At 37.0% G+C, this 19,382-nt stretch overlaps 1 protein-coding gene across 3 annotated transcripts in view; it reads left to right on the top strand.

Annotated features, from left to right (window-relative positions):
* LOC136858145 (cytochrome P450 4C1) overlaps nt 1–15,766 on the top strand; it is a 305,232-nt gene extending 289,466 nt beyond the window's left edge. For all 3 annotated transcript variants that reach the window (XM_067137470.2, XM_067137471.2, XM_068225431.1), the window contains 2 exons: nt 2,187–2,366; nt 15,130–15,766. In XM_067137470.2, coding sequence (XP_066993571.2) covers nt 2,187–2,366; nt 15,130–15,311 — 362 coding nt within the window. In that variant the 3' untranslated portion in view covers nt 15,312–15,766. The remainder of the gene's footprint in view (nt 1–2,186; nt 2,367–15,129) is intronic.
* Nucleotides 15,767–19,382: the final 3,616 nt, after the last annotated feature.

The raw sequence follows: 19,382 nt of genomic DNA, 5'->3' as shown, positions 1-19,382 counted from the left end.
AGGGGTGCTATTAGTGGGTTCCTAAGATGCTGACCAAGGAACACAAAAGGTTGATGATGAAGATGCTTGTCATTTAAAGGGGCCTAACATCTAGGTCATTGGCCCCTAATATTACGAAATGAGATGAAATGCAATGACAATTTAAAAGTATGAAATTCGTCCACTGACCAGAATTCAAAAACGTGATGATGAAGTATGAATGGATGAATATGAATTTAAAACAGTCAGTGGATCCGTCCCATAATGACTCACCTTCCCAGAAACTATATGACTGATCAAGGGACTGCTTCCAAAGCACAATCTTGAATTGGTGATGCTTGTTTTCTAAAAGAGTTCAATATCCAGGTCAGCGGTCCCTCATAATGGCATTATCGCTAGTAAAGTAGAACCGTGGTATTTTTAAAGTTGCGGTACTAATCAAAGGTAGTGTAAACTCACAGTGTTCCAAACATTATGGTATTACTCACAAGTATTGTACGTCATACAACGTGTTTCTCACATAATGGCACCACTCGTAGGCAGCGAAAATCCATGGTGCACCTCACATAGGTGAACTAATCGCAGGGACTCGTACTATCCCGTGGTGTCCCTCACATAGTAAGTACAAATCACAGGCAATGCAGACCAACAGCGCTCACATAGTGGTACTAATCACAGGCAATGCCCAGATGTGTGGTGTTTCTCACTTAATGATACAAATCGCAGGCAACGTAAACCCGTGATTTTCCGCACATAGCGGCACTAATCACAGGTACTGGAAACCCACAGTGAACCACTCTTTGCTGCTACTAATCACAAACCTATTGTGTACCTAACATAGTGGTACTACTCGCAAATAAAGGCGAGCCATGGCTTCCCCTACATGATGGTACTAATCACAAATAGTTTCATACCGGGCGAGTTGGCCGTGCGTGTAGAGGCGCGCGGCTGTGAGCTTGCATCCGGGAGATAGTAGGTTCGAATCCCACTATCGGCAGCCCTGAAAATGGTTTTCCGTGGTTTCCCATTTTCACACCAGGCAAATGCTGGGGCTGTACCTTAATTAAGGCCACGGCCACTTCCTTCCTACTCCTAGGCCTTTCCTATCCCATCATCGCCATAAGACCTATCTGTGTCGGTGCGACGTAAAGCCCCTAGCAAAAAAAAAAAATAGTTTCATAGTTCTAATTCAATCGTCCCTTGGTCACCCCTTTTAGTTGCCTCTTATGACAGGCAGGTGTATTCTTCATCTGCGTCCCCCATCTACAGGGGGTAAACACGAAAGGAAGGAATGTGTCAGTTTTTTTGATAATATTGACCAGGTACCATATGGAAGATGATGTGTTATTGGATCACATCATTATGGGATCAGACATGGGTGTCCAACGTGATCACTGAATACAAGCAGCAATCAATGGAGTGGCAATGTACATCTCCGATGAAAGTGAAATTCAAGCAGATTTTCTTAACACGCAGGATCATGGTAACCATGTTTTGCAACTGATGTGGTGTTCTGCTAGTGGATTTCATGCCACCAGGAACAATAATCAATGCAGCTACATATTGTGCAACTTCGACAAAACTCCATAGCACAATCCAGAGTAACTGCCGCAGCCATGTATCTGCCAGAGTATTATTTACTCTGCAGCTTGAATAAACTCGCAGAAAATGATTTGACTGGCATAAATGTGATTACTTCCTCTATAATTCTGAGTACCATTTCTTGAAAGGTTCCTTGTCAGCAAACATTTGCACACCAATGAAGTGAAAACATTTCAGACATGGCTCTCATCACAAGCTGCAGACTTCCATGATGAGGGTTTATAAGAACTTATCTCATGATACACCAAATGTTTGAACAATAATAGAGACTATGTGGAAAAAGAGCTGAATGTGTGTAGAATCGGGTGAAACATAAATTGCCCAAAAGTATATTGTTTGAAAAACCGTCCTTACTTAGAAACTAGCCCTTGTAATTATAAAATCTGAGTCAAATATAGAATTAAGACATTAATGATGATAACAACATGCAGGATAAGCACATGTGATTTTGTCAGAAAATAAAGGAGTACCTGATATCTTAAAAGAGGACTTCATTCCACTATGCATACTAACTTTATGTTTAAATAGTAACGTTTATAAACAAATGATAATTTTCACAAGCACTGCTCATGGCAAGTATTATCTCATGCTTTCTTCGTCCACAGGTAATCTCAGAATTCCAGCATCATCATCAGTACTAATTTCTCCATACTTGCTACATAGAAATCCAGATTATTATGATGAACCTGAGAAATTTGACCCAGATCGTTTCCTGCCAGAAAACTGTCAGCGTAGGCATCCATATGCCTACATTCCCTTCAGTGCAGGACCAAGAAACTGCATTGGTATGTTATGTTTCAGCTTTTCAATGTTTACTTTCTGGAAGGACCTTCTCTTTAGCCTACATGAGAGCTACATTGGTTCATGACTGATTAGGATATGGATTATTCTTTCTGGTGATATTTTCTTTTGCATTGCTTGTTTCAAAATGTGATTCAGTATGAATTTATTTTTGTAATAGTTTTAAACTTCTGTCAGTTGCAACAAACTAGAAAAGCAGCTGGAATGGATAAGATTTCGGGGGGGTATACAAAAGACAATTGGTTGGGATATAGTACCATATCTGAAGTACTTCTCTGATTATTGTTTGCATGAAGGAGCTGTACCAAATGAGTGCAAATGAGTGCAATTGGACTAGACAAAAGAGTGACTGAATGGGTTGCTATATTTCTAGAAAATAGATCTCAGAGAATTAGAGTAGGTGAAGCTTTATCTGACCCTGTAATAATTAAGAGGGGAATTCCTCAAGACAGTATTATCGGACCTTTATGTTTTCTTATATATATAAATGATATGAGTAAAGGAGTGGAATCAGAGGTAAGGCTTTTTGCGGATGATGTTATTCTCTATAGAGTGATAAATAAGTTACAAGATTGTGAGCAACTGCAACGTGACCTCGAAAATATTGTGAGATGGACAGCAGGCAATGGTATGTTGATAAACGGGGCTAAAAGTCAGGTTGTGAGTTTCACAAATAGGAAAAGTCCTCTCAGTTTTAATTACTGCGTTGATGGGGTGAAAGTTCCTTTTGGGTATCATTGTAAGTACCTAGGTGTTAATATAAGGAAAGATCTTCACTGGGGTAATCACATAAATGGGATTGTAAATAAAGGGTACAGATCTCTGCACATGGTTATGAGGGTGTTTAGGGGTTGTAGTAAGGATGTAAAGGAGAGTGCATATAAGTCTCTGGTAAGACCCCAGCTAGAGTATGGTTCCAGTGTATGGGACCCTCACCAGGATTACCTGATTCAAGAACTGGAAAAAATCCAAAGAAAAGCAGCTCGATTTGTTCTGGGTGATTTCCGACAAAAGAGTAGCGTTACAAAAATGTTGCAATGTTTGGGTTGGGAAGAATTGAGATAAAGAAGAAGATCTGCTTGACTAAGTGGTATGTTAGGCATAGATATCAAGGATAATTTAATAAAAAACCACCTATTCAATACTTTCCATGTTTAATGTGGTTATTATCTACATTATTTTATGTAGACTTATTTAGGTCAGGTACATGTTTCACCCATTATTTTGGGCATCTTCAGCCTGTAAACAACCTTTAGGTCAAGGTTTGGGACCTTTTTCACCAATATAAACTTACCAATATATACACTATATACAATATATACAAACATTAATGAACTCTTAAGATGGGTAACATACGTTAATACAGTTAAGTTTTTTGGTCCTAATCTATCTAATGAGAGTTGTTACTTGTAATTTAGGTGGTATGTTCTGAGTTGTCAGCGGAGAGATGGCATGGAATGACATTAGTAGACGAATAAGTTTGAATGGCGTTTATAAAAGTAGGAAAGATCACAATATGAAGATAAAGTTGGAATTCAAGAGGGCAAACTGTGGCAAATATTCATTTATAGGAAGGGGAGTTAGGGATTGGAATAACTTACCAAGGGAGATGTTCAATAAATTTCCAATTTCTTTGAAATCATTTAGGAAAAGGCTAGGAAAGCAACAGATAGGGAATCTGCCACCTGGGCGACTGCCCTAAATGCAGATCAGTATTAATTGATTGACTGATGGAGAGTTGCTATAGTTGCACCTGTGTGTAAAGGAAAGGGTGATAGACATAAATCTGAAAATTACAGGCCAGTCAGTTTGACATGCATTGCATGTAAGCTTTGGGAATGCATTCTTTCTGATTATATTAGATATGTTTGCGATATTAATAACTGGTTCGATAGAAGGCAGTTTGGGTTTGGGAAAGTTTATTCCACTGAAGCTCAGCTTGGAGGATTCCAGGAAGGTATAGCAGGTATCTTGGATTCAGGAAGACAAATGGACTGTATCACAATTGACCTAAAGGCATTTGATAGGGTAGATCATGGGAGACTACTGGCAAAAATGAGTGCAGTTGGACAAGACAAAAGAGTGACTGAATGGGTTGCTATATTTCTAGAAAATAGATCTCAGAGAATTAGAGTAGGTGAAGCTTTATCTGACCTTGTAATAAGAGGGGAATTCCTCAAGGCAGTATTATCGGACCTTTATGTTTTCTTATATACATAAATTATATGTGTAAAGAAGTGGAATCAGAGATAAGGCTTTTTGCAAATGATGTTATTCTGTATAGAGTAATAAATAAGTTACAAGAATGTGAGCAACTGCAAAATGACCTCGATAATGTTGTGAGATGGCCAGCAGGCAATGGTATGATGATAAACGGGGTTAAAAGCCAGGTTGTGAGTTTCACAAATAGGAAAAGACTTCTCAGTCTTAATTACTATGTTGATGGGGTGAAAGTTTCTTTTGGGTATCATTGTAAGTACCTAGGTGTTAATATAAGGAAAGATCTTCACTGGGATAATCACATAAATGGGATTGTAAATAATTATGAGGGTATTTAGGGGTTGTAGTAAGGATGTAACAGAGAGGGCATATAAGTCTCTGGTAAGACCCCAACTAGTGTATGGTTCCAGTGTATGGGACCCTCACCAGGATTACTTGATTCAAAAACTGGAAAAAAAATCCAAAGAAATGCAGCTCGATTAGCTCTGGGTGATTTTCGACGAAAAAGTAGTGTTACAAAAATGTTTCAAAGTTTGGGCTGGGAAGACTTGGGAAAAAGGAGATTTGCTACTTGACTATTGGAATTTTCTGCTTTTCTGTCCACATGTTCCCTATTAATCTTGTCTTTGTCTCTGTGGGATGCAGCACGACCAATTGTGACACGATGTGGCATCCTTGAGTATGAGTGTTAGTGGCTGTAGACGTGGAATGCTTCAACCCAGAAAAAAAAAAAAATGATGCTGAATTAATTTGTTCAGTTCTGTGTGAAAGTGCCAGTGACTGTAATAATGTATCAGTGATAAGAGACCTGCAAGTGATGGTGATGTTGAGAAAAGAGAAAGTGAGTCTGAGAGTGAGACGGATGCAGATGACTCTTGTTCTGTTGATGAGCCTTGTACATACTTCATAGGAAAGGATGGTGTGATGAAGTGGAGAGTATGCAGTGTTCTTCTCAAGAATGGTGGAGGTCTGATAATATACTGTCTAAGCTACCTGGAGTCATACAAATCAGTGTATAGGAGATGTTTCAATTCAGCAGAGAAAGGTACGCTAAGTTGACGGACAAGGTATAAATAAAAGCTTTTATTGGTTTACTCTATCTGGCAGGTGCACTTAGAGGCAGCAAGCAGAGACTATAAGAATTGTGGGGTACAGATGGCAATGGTGTCGAGACATTCATTCTTGTAATGCCATTACATTGTTTGAAATTCCTAATCAGGTGCATTATGGTTGATGACCAGATGAACAGGGAAGAAAGGACTGCCCACACATTCCCTATTAATCTTGTCTTTGTCTCTATGGGATGCAGCTCAACCAATTGTGACACAATGTGGGATCCTTGAGTATGAGTGTTAGCGGCTGTAGACATGGAGTGCTTCAACCCAGAAAGAAAAGAAATGATGCTGAATTAATTTGTTCAGTTCTACGTGAAAGTGGCAGTGACTGTAATAATGTGCTTCAATATGCTGAAATGGTATTGAAATGGTGTATGGCTTTTAGTGCCGGGAGTGTCCGAGGACAAGTTTGGCTCGCCAGATGCAGGTCTTTTGATTTGACACCCGTAGGCGACCTGTGTGTCATGATAAGAATGAAACGATGATGAAGACGACACATACACCCAGGCCCCATGCCAGCAAACTTAACCAATTATGGTTAAAATTCCCGACCCTGCCGGGAATCGAACCCGGGACCTCTGTAACCAAAGGCCAGCACGCTAACCACTTAGCCACGAAGCCAGACGCTGAAATGGTAAGCAAATATCTTCATAGAAGGAGAGGAATTATGCAGGAATTGTGTAAACAAGTAGAAGAAAAATCTATGGAAGGAAACAAGAAAGCAGAACTAGGAAGATGGAAGCGATATTCTACATGCTAGAATAGTCAAAATGGACAAGGTTGACTAAGTATACCTGTGTAAATTGTCAGAAGTATTTTTGTCTGGAACACACTGAAATAATCTGAACATCTTGCCTTGTACCAGTTTGGGACTTGTTCACAAAATTCATGAATACTTGTAAAAAGTATTACTCTTTGGACAGAATGTCATACATGATGAGAAACCGGAAGCCTTCAGAGGAAGATGCGAGTTTAGGCTATATCTTCATTGTAACCCAAACAAATACGGCATAAAAATGTATGCTCTTGTGGTTGCGAAAGTCCTCTACTCTAATAACCTACAGATCTATGCTAGAAAACAACCCAGAGGTGTTTATAATGTCAGCAATAAGCCAACAGGCTTATTCATAAGGCTGGTAGAACCTACTTGGCATAATTACAGTAGAGAACTGTTTATCAGACATCAGCCTGCTTTTGAGCTCCAAAGAAAGGGCAGTATATAAAAATTAAAAAAAAGTAACTTTATGCTGAATTTGATTGTACCCAAGAAATAAAGGAATGAGATTCTGATATCATCTTTGCATTATGATGATGCCATAGATTTGACAACAGGCTCACAGGTAAAAAACAGAAATTGTGATGTTTTACAATGGAACAAAATCAGGAGTCGATGTTGTGGATGAAATGTCTGCCACTTAAAATGTAGCAGTGGCAATGGCCATTGGTAATTTTTATGCAATTCTCAATATCTGTGGAATAAATTCTCAGGTAATCTACATGGGCAACAAGAAGGAAATAAAAACTTACAGACTCTTCCTGAAGAGATTATCTGCTGAAATGGTAAGCAAATATCTTCATAGAAGGAGAGGAACTATGCAGGAATTGTGTAAACAAGTAGAAGAAAATTCTATGGAAGGAAACAAGAAAGCAGAACTGGGAAAGTCGAAGTGATATTCTACTTGCCAAAATAGTCAAAATGGACAAGGTTGATGAAGCACATATGTGTAAAATGTAAGAAGTATTTGTGTCTGGAACACACTGAAATAATCTGAACATCTTGTGCAAGGTACTGATGGCTAGTGAGCATGACGAGAAGAACTGTAAAGAGATCAATATCACTAATTGCATTCTCTTCTAACATGCAAATTTGTATCCATTATTAAGTTTGTTCTGTACTGTGTGTGCGCGCATGCATTTTCACGCAAACCAATTATTTACCAAAAATGGTTAATACATTTTTTGTAAAACGTATATATCTCAATGATGGGCAATTCAACTATGACACTCAATGTGGTTATGAATGCAAACTGGTATTTTCTAAGTTTTACTTATATTATGCTGTGGTGTTTATTATTTGTGTATGTCCATGATATATTTACTATTTAGAAAGGGACTTAACAAAATCTTTGAAAGTGAGGAAATGTCGTCAACTGTCTGAGATATCCTAACAAATTAAATTCTGTAAACATTTGAGTACGTTCAGGCAACATCTTACCCTATCCGACAGATATAGCACGACCAATCATGTAACATTATAGTGCGTGACTGACAGAGGGTGTGATGATAACTCCAACCAAGAAATCTTTCATTATGGATGATATCTAAAATTGAAATTTGTGGTGCAGATTTCTAATATGTCCAAGTTCATTAGCATGAGCAATGTCAAAGTGGTTCATTAATTGGCCTTGAGACTTAATCTATTCATAATATGGAATAGAAGTGGTCCTAAGACAACTGAATTGTCATCTTCCTTGTCCTCAGGTATCTAGTGCTGTTAAATCTACTTTGAACAGTTATCAATGCAGCATATAAGGATGGAAATCAGCTCAACAAAACCCTCCATCTATATTGTATGTGCTATCTTTAGAAAGATTAATAGTGACTTACATCCATTTGAAAGGGCTTTCTTCGTTAAGGCAGGCACAACTTGAATCTAGTCAATCCATGTGTGATTTTGGAAGTAGAAATGCCCTTCCATATTCAGGGTTCCATTGCTGTGATCATAATATAAATCTATATATATATAAAATAAGAGTTTTGTCTGTACATTGCTCAGAATTTGAAAAGAATGGCAGTTCTGTATCGGTCATGTCCACAGTAACAAGGAAATGCACTTTTTACTTTTCCGTAATTTCTGTCTGTCTGTCTATCTGTCTGTCTGTATGTATGTACACGCATCACTAGAAAACGGCTAAAGAGAATTTAATACAAATTGGTATGCAAAGTCGGGGAATAAGTCGCTACAATCTAAGCCATAAATAATTTTATTCACGCTGATAGAAATGGTAGTTTAGGGGAAGTCCTAAAATTTAATTTTCAAATATTTTTGTTATTAGTGGTCCTATCTTAATAAAAATTGGTATGCAAAGTCACAGAATAAGTTGCTACAATCTGGGTTATAAATAATTTTATATTTACGTTGAGTGAAATGGTAGTTTAGGGGAAGGCCTGAAATGCAATTCTTAAATATGTACGTCATTAGTGGTCCTATCTCAAAGAAAACTGGTATACAAAGTCGGAGAATTAGCCACTACAATATAGGCTGTACATCATTTTATTCATGCTGAATTAAATGGTAGTTTAGGGGAAGGCCTGAAATTTAATTCTCAAATATTTGTGTTATTAGTGGTCCTATCGATAAATACTACATAACCAAAGTTATACAGAATGACATTTCCGACCATTTATGTCTTATAGATTTTTACCGTACCGGATATGATAACACAGATATTCATGAATTTGTATTTTAGTTGCTAAGTCCACATCGACGCCGAGCCACGAGAAAATAGGGTAACAGAATTTAGTGAAAATCGGTAAATAGAGTCGGGGAATAAGAAACTACAGTTTAAGCTATAAACAATTTTATTCACCCTGGATGAAATTGTAGTTTACCGAGCGAGTTGGCCGTGCGGTTAGAGGCGCACGACTGCGAGCTTGCATTCGGGAGAGAGTGGGTTTGAATCCCATTGTCGCCAGCCCTGAAGATGGTTTTACGTGGTTTCCCATTTTCACACCAGGCAAATGCTGGGACTGTACCTTAATTAAGGCCATGGCCGCTTCCTTCCAACTCCAAGGCCTTTCCTATTACATCGCCGCCATAAGACCTCTCTGTGTCGATGTGACGTAAAGCCACCAGCAAAAAAAAAAAAAAAAAAAAGAACCAAACAAGAAATTGTCATTTAGGGGAAGGCGCCTAAATTTTAATACCTATCTTTTTGGTCCTATCGAAAAGTACTACATAACAAAAGTTACAGAGAATACAATTTCCGATCATTTATGTTTTATTCAGTTTTTTTTTTTTTTTGCTAGGGGCTTTACGTCGCACCGACACAGGTAGGCCTTACGGCGACGATGGGATAGGAAAGGCCTAGGAGTTGGAAGGAAGCGGCCGTGGCCTTAATTAAGGTACAGCCCCAGCATTTGCCTGGTGTGAAAATGGGAAACCACGGAAAACCATCTTCAGGGCTGCCGATAGTGGGATTCGAACCTACTATCTCCCGGATGCAAGCACACAGCCGCGCGCCTCTACGCGCACGGCCAACTCGCCCGGTTTATTCAGTTTTACCGTACCGACTATGATGAGTGGTATTTCAGATTCGGAAGAAAATTAGATGTGAGGGCCTACAATATCTAAAGCGCATAACATTGATCAACAATAACATTTCATTGTGATGATATTTGTTTCTTATGCTGTGTCTCAACTCCGATAGATGGGATTACTGCTGCGTATCGAGGATAACAGCCTGACTGAATGTTGGCGGGAAATAGAAGGGGAGTTGGAAAACTTTCTTCTTTACCATGTCATTTCTCTGGTCCATACATTTTCTGATACAGCTGGTACGTAACACACTGGTTCTTCATAGTATTCCAGTTATTCGATCCCTACTCTGACGCGCTGTTTTGAATGAGCAGTATGCATACTTAGGGCAGAGGCTGACTTAGTAGTAGTAGTAGTAGTAGTAGTAGTAGTAGTAGTAGTAGTAGTAGTAGTAGTAGTAGTATGGCCTGGTCTAGAATAACAATTTAGGCATATTCCGAATTATAAGCACCACAATCTATATATATATAAAATAAGAGTTTTGTCTGTACATTGCTCAGAATTTAAAAAGGATGGTCTTTCTGTATCAGTCGTGCCCACTGTAACAAGGAAATGCACTTTCTACTTTTCTGTAATTTCCGTCTGTCTGTCTTCTGTCTGTCTGTATGTACACGCATCACGAGGAAACGGCTGAAGAGAATATTAGGTCGGGTAATAAGTCACTACTATCTAGGCCAGGGGAGGGCCTAAAATTTAATTCTCAAATATTTTTTATTAATAGTCGTATCTTAACGAAAATCGGTAGGGGGAGTCGAGGAATAAGTCGCTACAATCTAGGCCGTAATTAATTGTATTCATGCTGAGAAAAATTATAGTTCAGGGAAAGGCCTACAAAGGAATTCTCAAATATTTATGTTATTAGTGGTCCTATCTTAATGAAAATCGGTATGCAAAGTCGAGGAATAAGTCGCTATAATCTAGGCCATAAGTAATGTTATACACACTGAATGAAATGGTAGTTTAGGGGTAGGCCTAAAATTTAATTCTGAAATAATTGTTATTAGTGGTCGTTTCGATAAAGACTACATAATATTTCAGTTATGTAGTATTATATTTCCGATCATTTATGTATTATACATTGTTACCATAGCGGCTATGATCAGAGATATTCATGAATTTGGATTTTCGTTACCAAGTCCGTATCAGCGCCGAGTCACCAGAAAATGGGTAAACAGGATTTAATGAAAATCGGTAGCCTATGTAAAGTCAGAGAATGAGGGATTACAGTCTACACTACAAATAATTTTATAAGACGCCCTAATATCACACAGTCGAAAGAAAACTAAGTGTGAAGGCCTACAATATAGAAAGCTCATAAAGTTGATCAACAATAACATTACATTGACCATTGTTTGTTGTGATGTGCTTTGTTTTCTGTTGCCACTCATCTCCGATAAATAGGGTCACTGCTGCGTACCGAAGTTTTTTTTTAAATTTGCCTTACGTCGCACCGATACAGTTACTGTAGGTCTCATGGCGTTGATGGGATAGGAAAGAGCTATGAAAGTGAAGGAAGCGGCCTTGGCAGCATTTGCCAGGTGTGAAAATGGGAATCCACGGAATAACATATTCAGGGCTACCGAGAGTGGGGTTCGAATCCACTATCTCCCGGATGCAAGCTCACAGCTGCGCGCCCCTAACCACAGGGCCAACTCGCCCAGTCGTACGAGTGTAACAGTCTGCCTAAATATTGGCCAGAAGTAGTTGTGGAATTAGGTAACTTTCTTCTTTAGCATGCCATTCCTGTTTCGTAAATTTCCCGATACTACTGGCACGTAACACACTGGTTCATCATAGCATTAGAGCTATTCAATACCTACTCTGAGGCACTGACTGGAATGAGAAGTGCGCATATGTAACGGAATATTGGCAGAGGAGTGTTTACGGCTGTCTGTGGCCAGGTCATTCCAGCACTGGAACTTTGGACTGTTAGATCGGCACCGTAGTACGGTTCGTTAAAAGTGAGAAAATGTGTAGTTATTCATTTAATCGAGTATTTTATGTGATAACATTGCTTTTAATCGCTACATTCCTACTGACGTTTTTGTAATGACATATGTTGACTTCAGTTAGGAAAACCACAAAGTCAGTCTTTCTGAGAATCCCGTAGCGAAGCGCGGGTACATCAGCTAGTAGTAAAATAAAGTTACAAGCTTGCCAGTTTACTTTCTTTCATTTGAAAGATCAGGGAAAATATATTGTAATGATCAGACAGCGGTGCTTAACATTACTCAAAAGAGAAATTTAAGATATTGGGCAAGCAAATTAATAACAATAACAACAACAGCAATAGCTTCAACATGTCTGGCCAGGTTACCTCAGCACAGCAATAGAGCAAATAGAGCAACTCAACGTCAGGTGTCGAGAGGTGGTAAATAACTCTATTATACAAAATTTGATTTTTTGGTCTGCCTTTTCAATACTTTATTGAATAACACTTAAATAATTAAAAAAAAAAAGTTTAGTATGTTATGTTTAGGTACATGTTTAGACCATCATCAGCTTTATACGATTAATAAAACATTGGAAAACTAAAAACTAAAATGAATGGGTGAAATATTATTTAAAGAGTCTGTCATAAAACTTTTCTTCTCTTGTTTTCATGAAGACATATAATGAGAGAATGCTTTCCTACAGCTTAAAAACAACACATGTTAAGCTGTTTGGCCTGTAATTATCTGCTTTATGCAGTGGTGGCACATGATCCTTATCAAAGTGTTAGCACGCTAGTTTGTAGAAACATGAATAAAACAATTTATGGGTATGGTTGATGACCAGATGAAGAGGGAAGAAAGGACTGCCCACATGTTCCCTATTAATCTTGTCTTTGCCTCTGTGGGATGCAGCATGACTAGAGGCAAATTTCCATGCTTTGATATAATGTGTAATACTGTATGTGTACTAAGCGGAAGCATAACTCATGTATATATACTTATGGAAAAATACAACATTGTTATACTGCAAATGTGTTATCAACTAGTTCTTGGTTTAGCTGTTATTGCTGAAAAGTGGAAATAAAATTTAGCTAAATTATTGACGAAATAAAATAAAAATAGCTAAAAATATACCTAAATAACTGTTAAAAAATGATGAAATTAGGCAAAATTAGGCCCCCTCTCCTGATATATTTATGCAGAATCCAGCTGTAAGATCTGCCATATTTCTGAATGAATTTATAAAACCTGTTACAGACTAATATTTCAGTACTCAGCTGACAACTGTAAGTTTTGTTATTCTTGTTAATCTTTTTTGTGAGTTCTGTGGTGGTAGCCAGTCGGTTGACTTTTGTGAAGTCCACGCACCACCTATTGTAGTTGTGTATCAAGATACTATTATTGTTGAAAGATAGTGTGCTGTAACAATTGATAGCTTGTATCCAAGTGAATAAACGATATGCGTAAACATAAAACAGCCTTAGCTAAGTGACGAATGGCTGAACTTTTGATATTACCGAACAGGAGCCTCCATTGAAGAAACCAGGGACATAAGGTCATGAAATGTTATCGTAATCAGATGTTATTCTCATCAGGAATGTGTCACATCAACTTCAAGCCATGTAAGTCCTGCACTTATAGCAACAATCAAGACATGACAGAAATGACAATCCCCATAATTTCGACTCAGGAAAAGTTGCATTGTGAAAAACAAAATGCAGGTGACTCATTTTCCATTCCTTGGAGAAGGAGAAGACACAAGCTTCTAGAGTTACCCAGTATTCATGCAGAAGCTGCTAAGAAAGAAAAGGAAGGAAAAATATACAGTTCTGGTGACTTTTAGGTAATGAATCAGGAAGAAAACATCATTTGGACTTTGTTTCAATTTTCCCACCAATTACAATTTTACATTTAAATCCCATTTTTCTCCCATAATATTCTGCCAAATGTAACAAAATTTGTACGGTATATGTATCACAGCTTGCAGAATTTTTTCAAGTAGTAGAGATTTTCAAGTCCAAAATTTTAGAACATAAAAATTACACAAATTTTAGTATGATATATCGCCTTATATAAATTATGTACAGAAAAATTGATTGCTTTTTAAAGAAGTGTTATCTACATAATTACAAATTTTCATTAACATGTTAATTAAATTTCATGAAAAATGGAATTAATTTCAAAAATAAATTATTTTGGAAAAACTATTAATTGTATATGAAATACATGTTCGTGATATCTCCACTTTTATATAGGTGACATTCCTACAAAGTTTAATGACAATCCATGCATTAGGTAAAAATATCTGTTTATCTCAGGAGTGTCACCTTGAGAGGAAGTGTTAAAGGGGATACATTTTTAAAATGAGTATATATAGAAAACATAACACATTACAGACATGAAAATTGGTATTTTTAATCTCCTTTAAAAGTACAGAAACACGTACTGGTATTTTATTGTTTTGGGAAAATCCACTTAAGGGGTGGTGAACAGGAGTGACAAAAAGGGTGAATTTTTAAAATATCTCATAATCATAACATGTTATAGACGTGAAAATTGGTATTTGGAATTTCCTGTAAAATTAAAAGAACACACATTTCTTTGTTTTCTGAAAATCCACATAAGGGAAAGTGTTTAAGTGGGTAAATTTTTAAAATGAGCATATATACAGTATATATAAAAAACGTAACACATTACAGACATGAAAATCAGTATCTTTGTCTTTTAAAAATAAAAGTAATACGTATTTGTTTGTTTTTTGAAAAACAACACAGCAGGGGGTGCGGTGTAAAATGGACTGAAAAAGGGGTTGATTTATTTTTATCTCAAAAACAGAAGATGTTACAGACATGAAAATTGGTATTTGCAATCTCCTTTAAATATAAACACTTTTTTGAAAATCCACTTCTTACGTGCTTGACTTTGGCTTCTTTTCTATTGGTCTCTCTTCCAATGCTGACCTCTTCTTGTGTTGATCCTGTTATGTGTTCCTATCTTTCTATAATACTTGTCAGTTGTTTGTTATACTGTATTGCATAGGAAGTGCAGTCATTACAGTACCTTTCATTGATAGTTGAAAAAACTTTTTTTAACAAACTGATTTTACTAAGAATTACCTCACCTCACCTCACCCTTAATAAAGATTTCTTTTCTATTATAGGTCAGAAATTTGCTCTGTTGGAAATGAAGGCAGTAATTTCAAAGATTTTGTGGCATTATCATCTGTCTTCAGAGCCAAGCTTTGAGCCTGAACTTACAATTGAGCTCATTCTGAAGTCTGCCAATGGCATTAAACTGAAGCTCACCCCAAGGACGAAAACCTACGAAGGTGCATGTAGCTGAGAAAATATATTTGGGAAGTATGAACTGAGAAAGTACATATAAACCTGATGTCACACTTCTTGTACCAGCAAGGATATCAGAAGTGGGATAAAAAATAACTTCACATTATTTTCTATATCTTGACTTTATGAACCTTTTGTATACCATCTAAAAGCTTTTCATCAGTAAGTGTGTGGTAATGTATTAATGACTCTAAGTACAAACAGGACAGATTGTATAAGGTAAAGAACTCTTCTCTAATGGAAAAGCTAGTTGTAAAAAGTTGAAGAAACCTTTTAAAAATTACTGTTAAATACTGTGGCATTTACATTATTTATATTATACTATTATTATTTATATATTTTTGATTCATATGGATATAGTTTCTTATTGTGACAAAGTTTAAAATAAATCAACTTCTTAGAAGTAGTCTCATACTGCTTTTGGAACTAACTGTTAATATTATTTGATAAACATGTCTGATTATTTATTTAGTCAATGGCTATTATACACCCCTGTTAGGAAATAATCTTAACACAAATATGTACACAACAATGAAACAATGGCTAAAGCTTCTGGAGTTTCTATACAAAATTTCTCTTGTCTGCCTTGATAACACATTTGTTGATGATGTGATGAACGGTCTGACATGGAACTTTACAATCATTTGTGGGAGTCAATAGCTAGTTCCATTTATGCAGCATATCCTGTAACTTGCATGGCCTTCCAATCCAGATCTTACATTGTAGCTGGAATTCACATGCAAGTTTGACACCTGAAAATATATTATGTAGATGCACCTCTGTTGCTGCTTTCCAGCGATCCTTCCATTTCTCAAGGAGGTTGAAACCTTTCATAAATATGTCAGTGGCATCATGCAGAGGTGTGTTATTTGACTTTAACCCATTGAGATTAACAGCAAGCAGATCTCTATGCACAGGTAGTTCAGGATTCTCACAGATTTCATGAAATTACCTGATAGAAGTGGTAGAATTTGTTCATGTCCATAGCATACATGTGCTGCATGTACCTCCTGGGTAGTGCTAAATGAGTAAAAGTGACACAGCCAGCCAGTTGATCCATAGGATACCCTAGTCATTATGAATATGTCTGATAACCTCCTTGTTCAGAAATACTTTCTATTTTAGGATTATTCATTTAATTTGTCTGTGATGCATGAGTAGGTCTGTCATACTTTTGTGAATTATTCCATGAAAGTTCACTTTTTATATTCAACATAGATATTGGTATAGGCATACTTAACTTACCTAAATTTGTATGCATAGTTTAATATGTACCGGTATGTGTTCAATATATGTAAGAGTTAGAAATCTGCCACCTGGGCGACAGCCCTAAATGCAGATCAGTGTTGATTGATCGATTGATCTATCGATTGATTGATTGATTGATTGATTGATTGATTGATTGATTGATTGATTGATTGATTGATTGATTGATTGATTGTCCGACTCGTTGGCTGAATGGTCAGCATACTGGCCTTGGGTTCAGAGGGTCCCGGGTTCGATTCCCGGCGGGGTCGGGGATTTTAACCTTAATTGGTTAATTCCAATGGCACGGGGGCTGGGTGTATGTGTTGTCTTCATCATCATTTCATCCTCATCAAGACGCACAGGTTGCCTACGGGTGTCAAATAGAAAGACCTGCACCTGGCGAGCGGAACCCGTCCTGGGATATCCCGGCATTAAAAGCCATACGACATTTCATTTCGTTTTCATTGATTGATTGATCGACAACATGGCCACACCAGTAAGAGAGGGGTCTCAAAGGGCAGTATTATTAGACCTTTCTTTCTTGTAGTATAAAAGAACATGTCCTGACTGAATGACTCATTCATCATCACCGAGCCAAAACTACTGGACATAAAGAAATGAAATTTTGAGGATATACATATATTACAATGTAGGTGCATGCTAAGGAAGGATTTTCGGATATTCCATCGCTAAGGGGGTGAAAAGGGGGGGGTGAATTTTACACATGTAAAAATTGGTACTGTATTTAGAATCTCCTTTAAAAATAAAAATAAAACACGTCTTTTGTTTTTGGAAAATCCCACTAGGACGGGGTGAAAAAGGGTGAAAAGGTGTTGAATGCCTTTAAGAGGATACTTATATCTCAGAAACTGAAGATATTACAGACCTGAAAATTGGTATTTGGAATCCCCTTTAAAAATAAAGAAACATATTTTTTTTGTTTTTGGGAAAATCCAGTTAATGAGGGTTAAACAGGAGCAACAAATGGGCTGAATTTTTAGAAAGGCTATATCTGCAGTATATGACAGAAAATGTTACAGATGGAAAAATTGGTATTTGGAATCACCTGTAAAAGGTAAAAGTAAAGAAACATAGGTTATTTGTTTTTGGAAACTCCACTTAAGGGGAACTAAAAAGGGGGTGAAATATTAAAAACCAGGTGAGTTGGCCATGCAGTTAGGAGCGCGCAGCTGTGAGATGTTTTTCCGTGGTTGCCCATTTTCACACCAGGCAAATGCTGGGGGCCATGGCCACTTCCTTCCCATTCCTAGGCCTTTCCTATCCCATCGTTGCCATAAGAACTATCTGTGTCGGTGTGATGTAAAGCAAATAGAAAAAAACAAATTTTAAAAAGAACATGTCTACAGTATATCTCAAAAACTTAACATGTTACAGAAGTGAAAAATGGTATTTATCTCTATTAAAAATAAAGAAACAGTCACATATTTTTTGTTTTTGGAAAAACCATTTGACTGAAAATGGGGTTGAATTCTTTTTATTAGAATACTGATCTCAAAAACTGAAGAAGTTACAGGCATGAAATTTGGTATTTGGAATCTTCTTTAAAAATAAAGAAATACTGTTTTTCGTTCTCAGAAATCCACTTAAAGGGGAGGGAGGAGACCCGAAAAATTAGTTGAATTATTTGTATGAAGGTACTATTAACTCAAAAACGAAAGATGTTACAGACATGAAAATTGGTATTTGGAATCTACTTTAAATATAAAGAAACATGTATTGCTTTGATTTTGGAAAATCCAGTGAAGGGGGGGAGGGCTGGAAAATTGAAAAATTAATTGAATTAATTGTATGAGGATACTTAAATTTAATAAAAACTAAAGTTGTTACAAACGTGAAAACTGGTATTTGGATCTCCTTTAAAAACAAAAGAAAAATCCATTTTTGGGGGAAAATCATCTTGGGGACGGGGGTGATAAGGAGCTGAATTCCTTGTATGAGGACACACATCTCAAAAACTGAAGATGATATTCTTTTTTGTGGGGATACTTACATCTCAAAACTGAATGTAACAGATGTGAACATTGGTATTTGGAATCTCCTTAAAAACATAAAGGAACATGCCTTCTTTCTGGATTTTACTGTTCATAATGTACTTGATACTGATCATAAACCAATAATTTTTAATCTTTCCTGGGTTCATTTTCAAGAGCCATCTTTTCCTTTGGAGAACTTAAAGTTAGATTACAGTAGATTCTCGTGGCATATAAATAAAAATGTTAACATATTTGAAATAAATGATAGGAATGATATTGACCATGCAATTGTTCACTTCTATAATAAGTTCAATAATGGACAGAAGTATATCATTTATATCACCAGAAATCGTGTGCACTTACGTACGTGCAACAATGGTGCTGGTCATATTGACAGCAATGACAATGGCAGCAGATGTAAATTACCGCCAAGTAGCGGTCTTGCATCTTGCTGCAAGGTCCAGAACATCAATAATTATGATAATAATAATAATAACAACCTAAATTCAACTAATATCACCCACTCTAATAATAATAATAATGTTCTGGATCATCGTCAAAATGTGTGGACCACGTTGGAAATGGGTTCTGGCCAGGTAATAACCATGAATACAGTCTAGCTGCAGGTTCAGTACCACCAAGGCACCCAAGATGACACCACGCTGGATCTCCTCAAGAAGACTACATCACGCCGGATCTCCTTAAGGACTTGATCCATATTAAAAGTGCTTATAGGAAAAGATGGCAAAGAGTTAGGGATCCAACTGACCAGGTGGAATACCTGGAGCTAGCCCAGGAAGTACAGAACCGATTGCTGGAAAGAAAGA

Source organism: Anabrus simplex, chromosome 1, assembly GCF_040414725.1.
Source record: "Anabrus simplex isolate iqAnaSimp1 chromosome 1, ASM4041472v1, whole genome shotgun sequence".
Classification (NCBI taxonomy): domain Eukaryota; kingdom Metazoa; phylum Arthropoda; class Insecta; order Orthoptera; family Tettigoniidae; genus Anabrus; species Anabrus simplex.
Note: the sequence above shows the minus strand (reverse complement) of the source record. Positions and strands in the feature narration are given on the sequence as shown.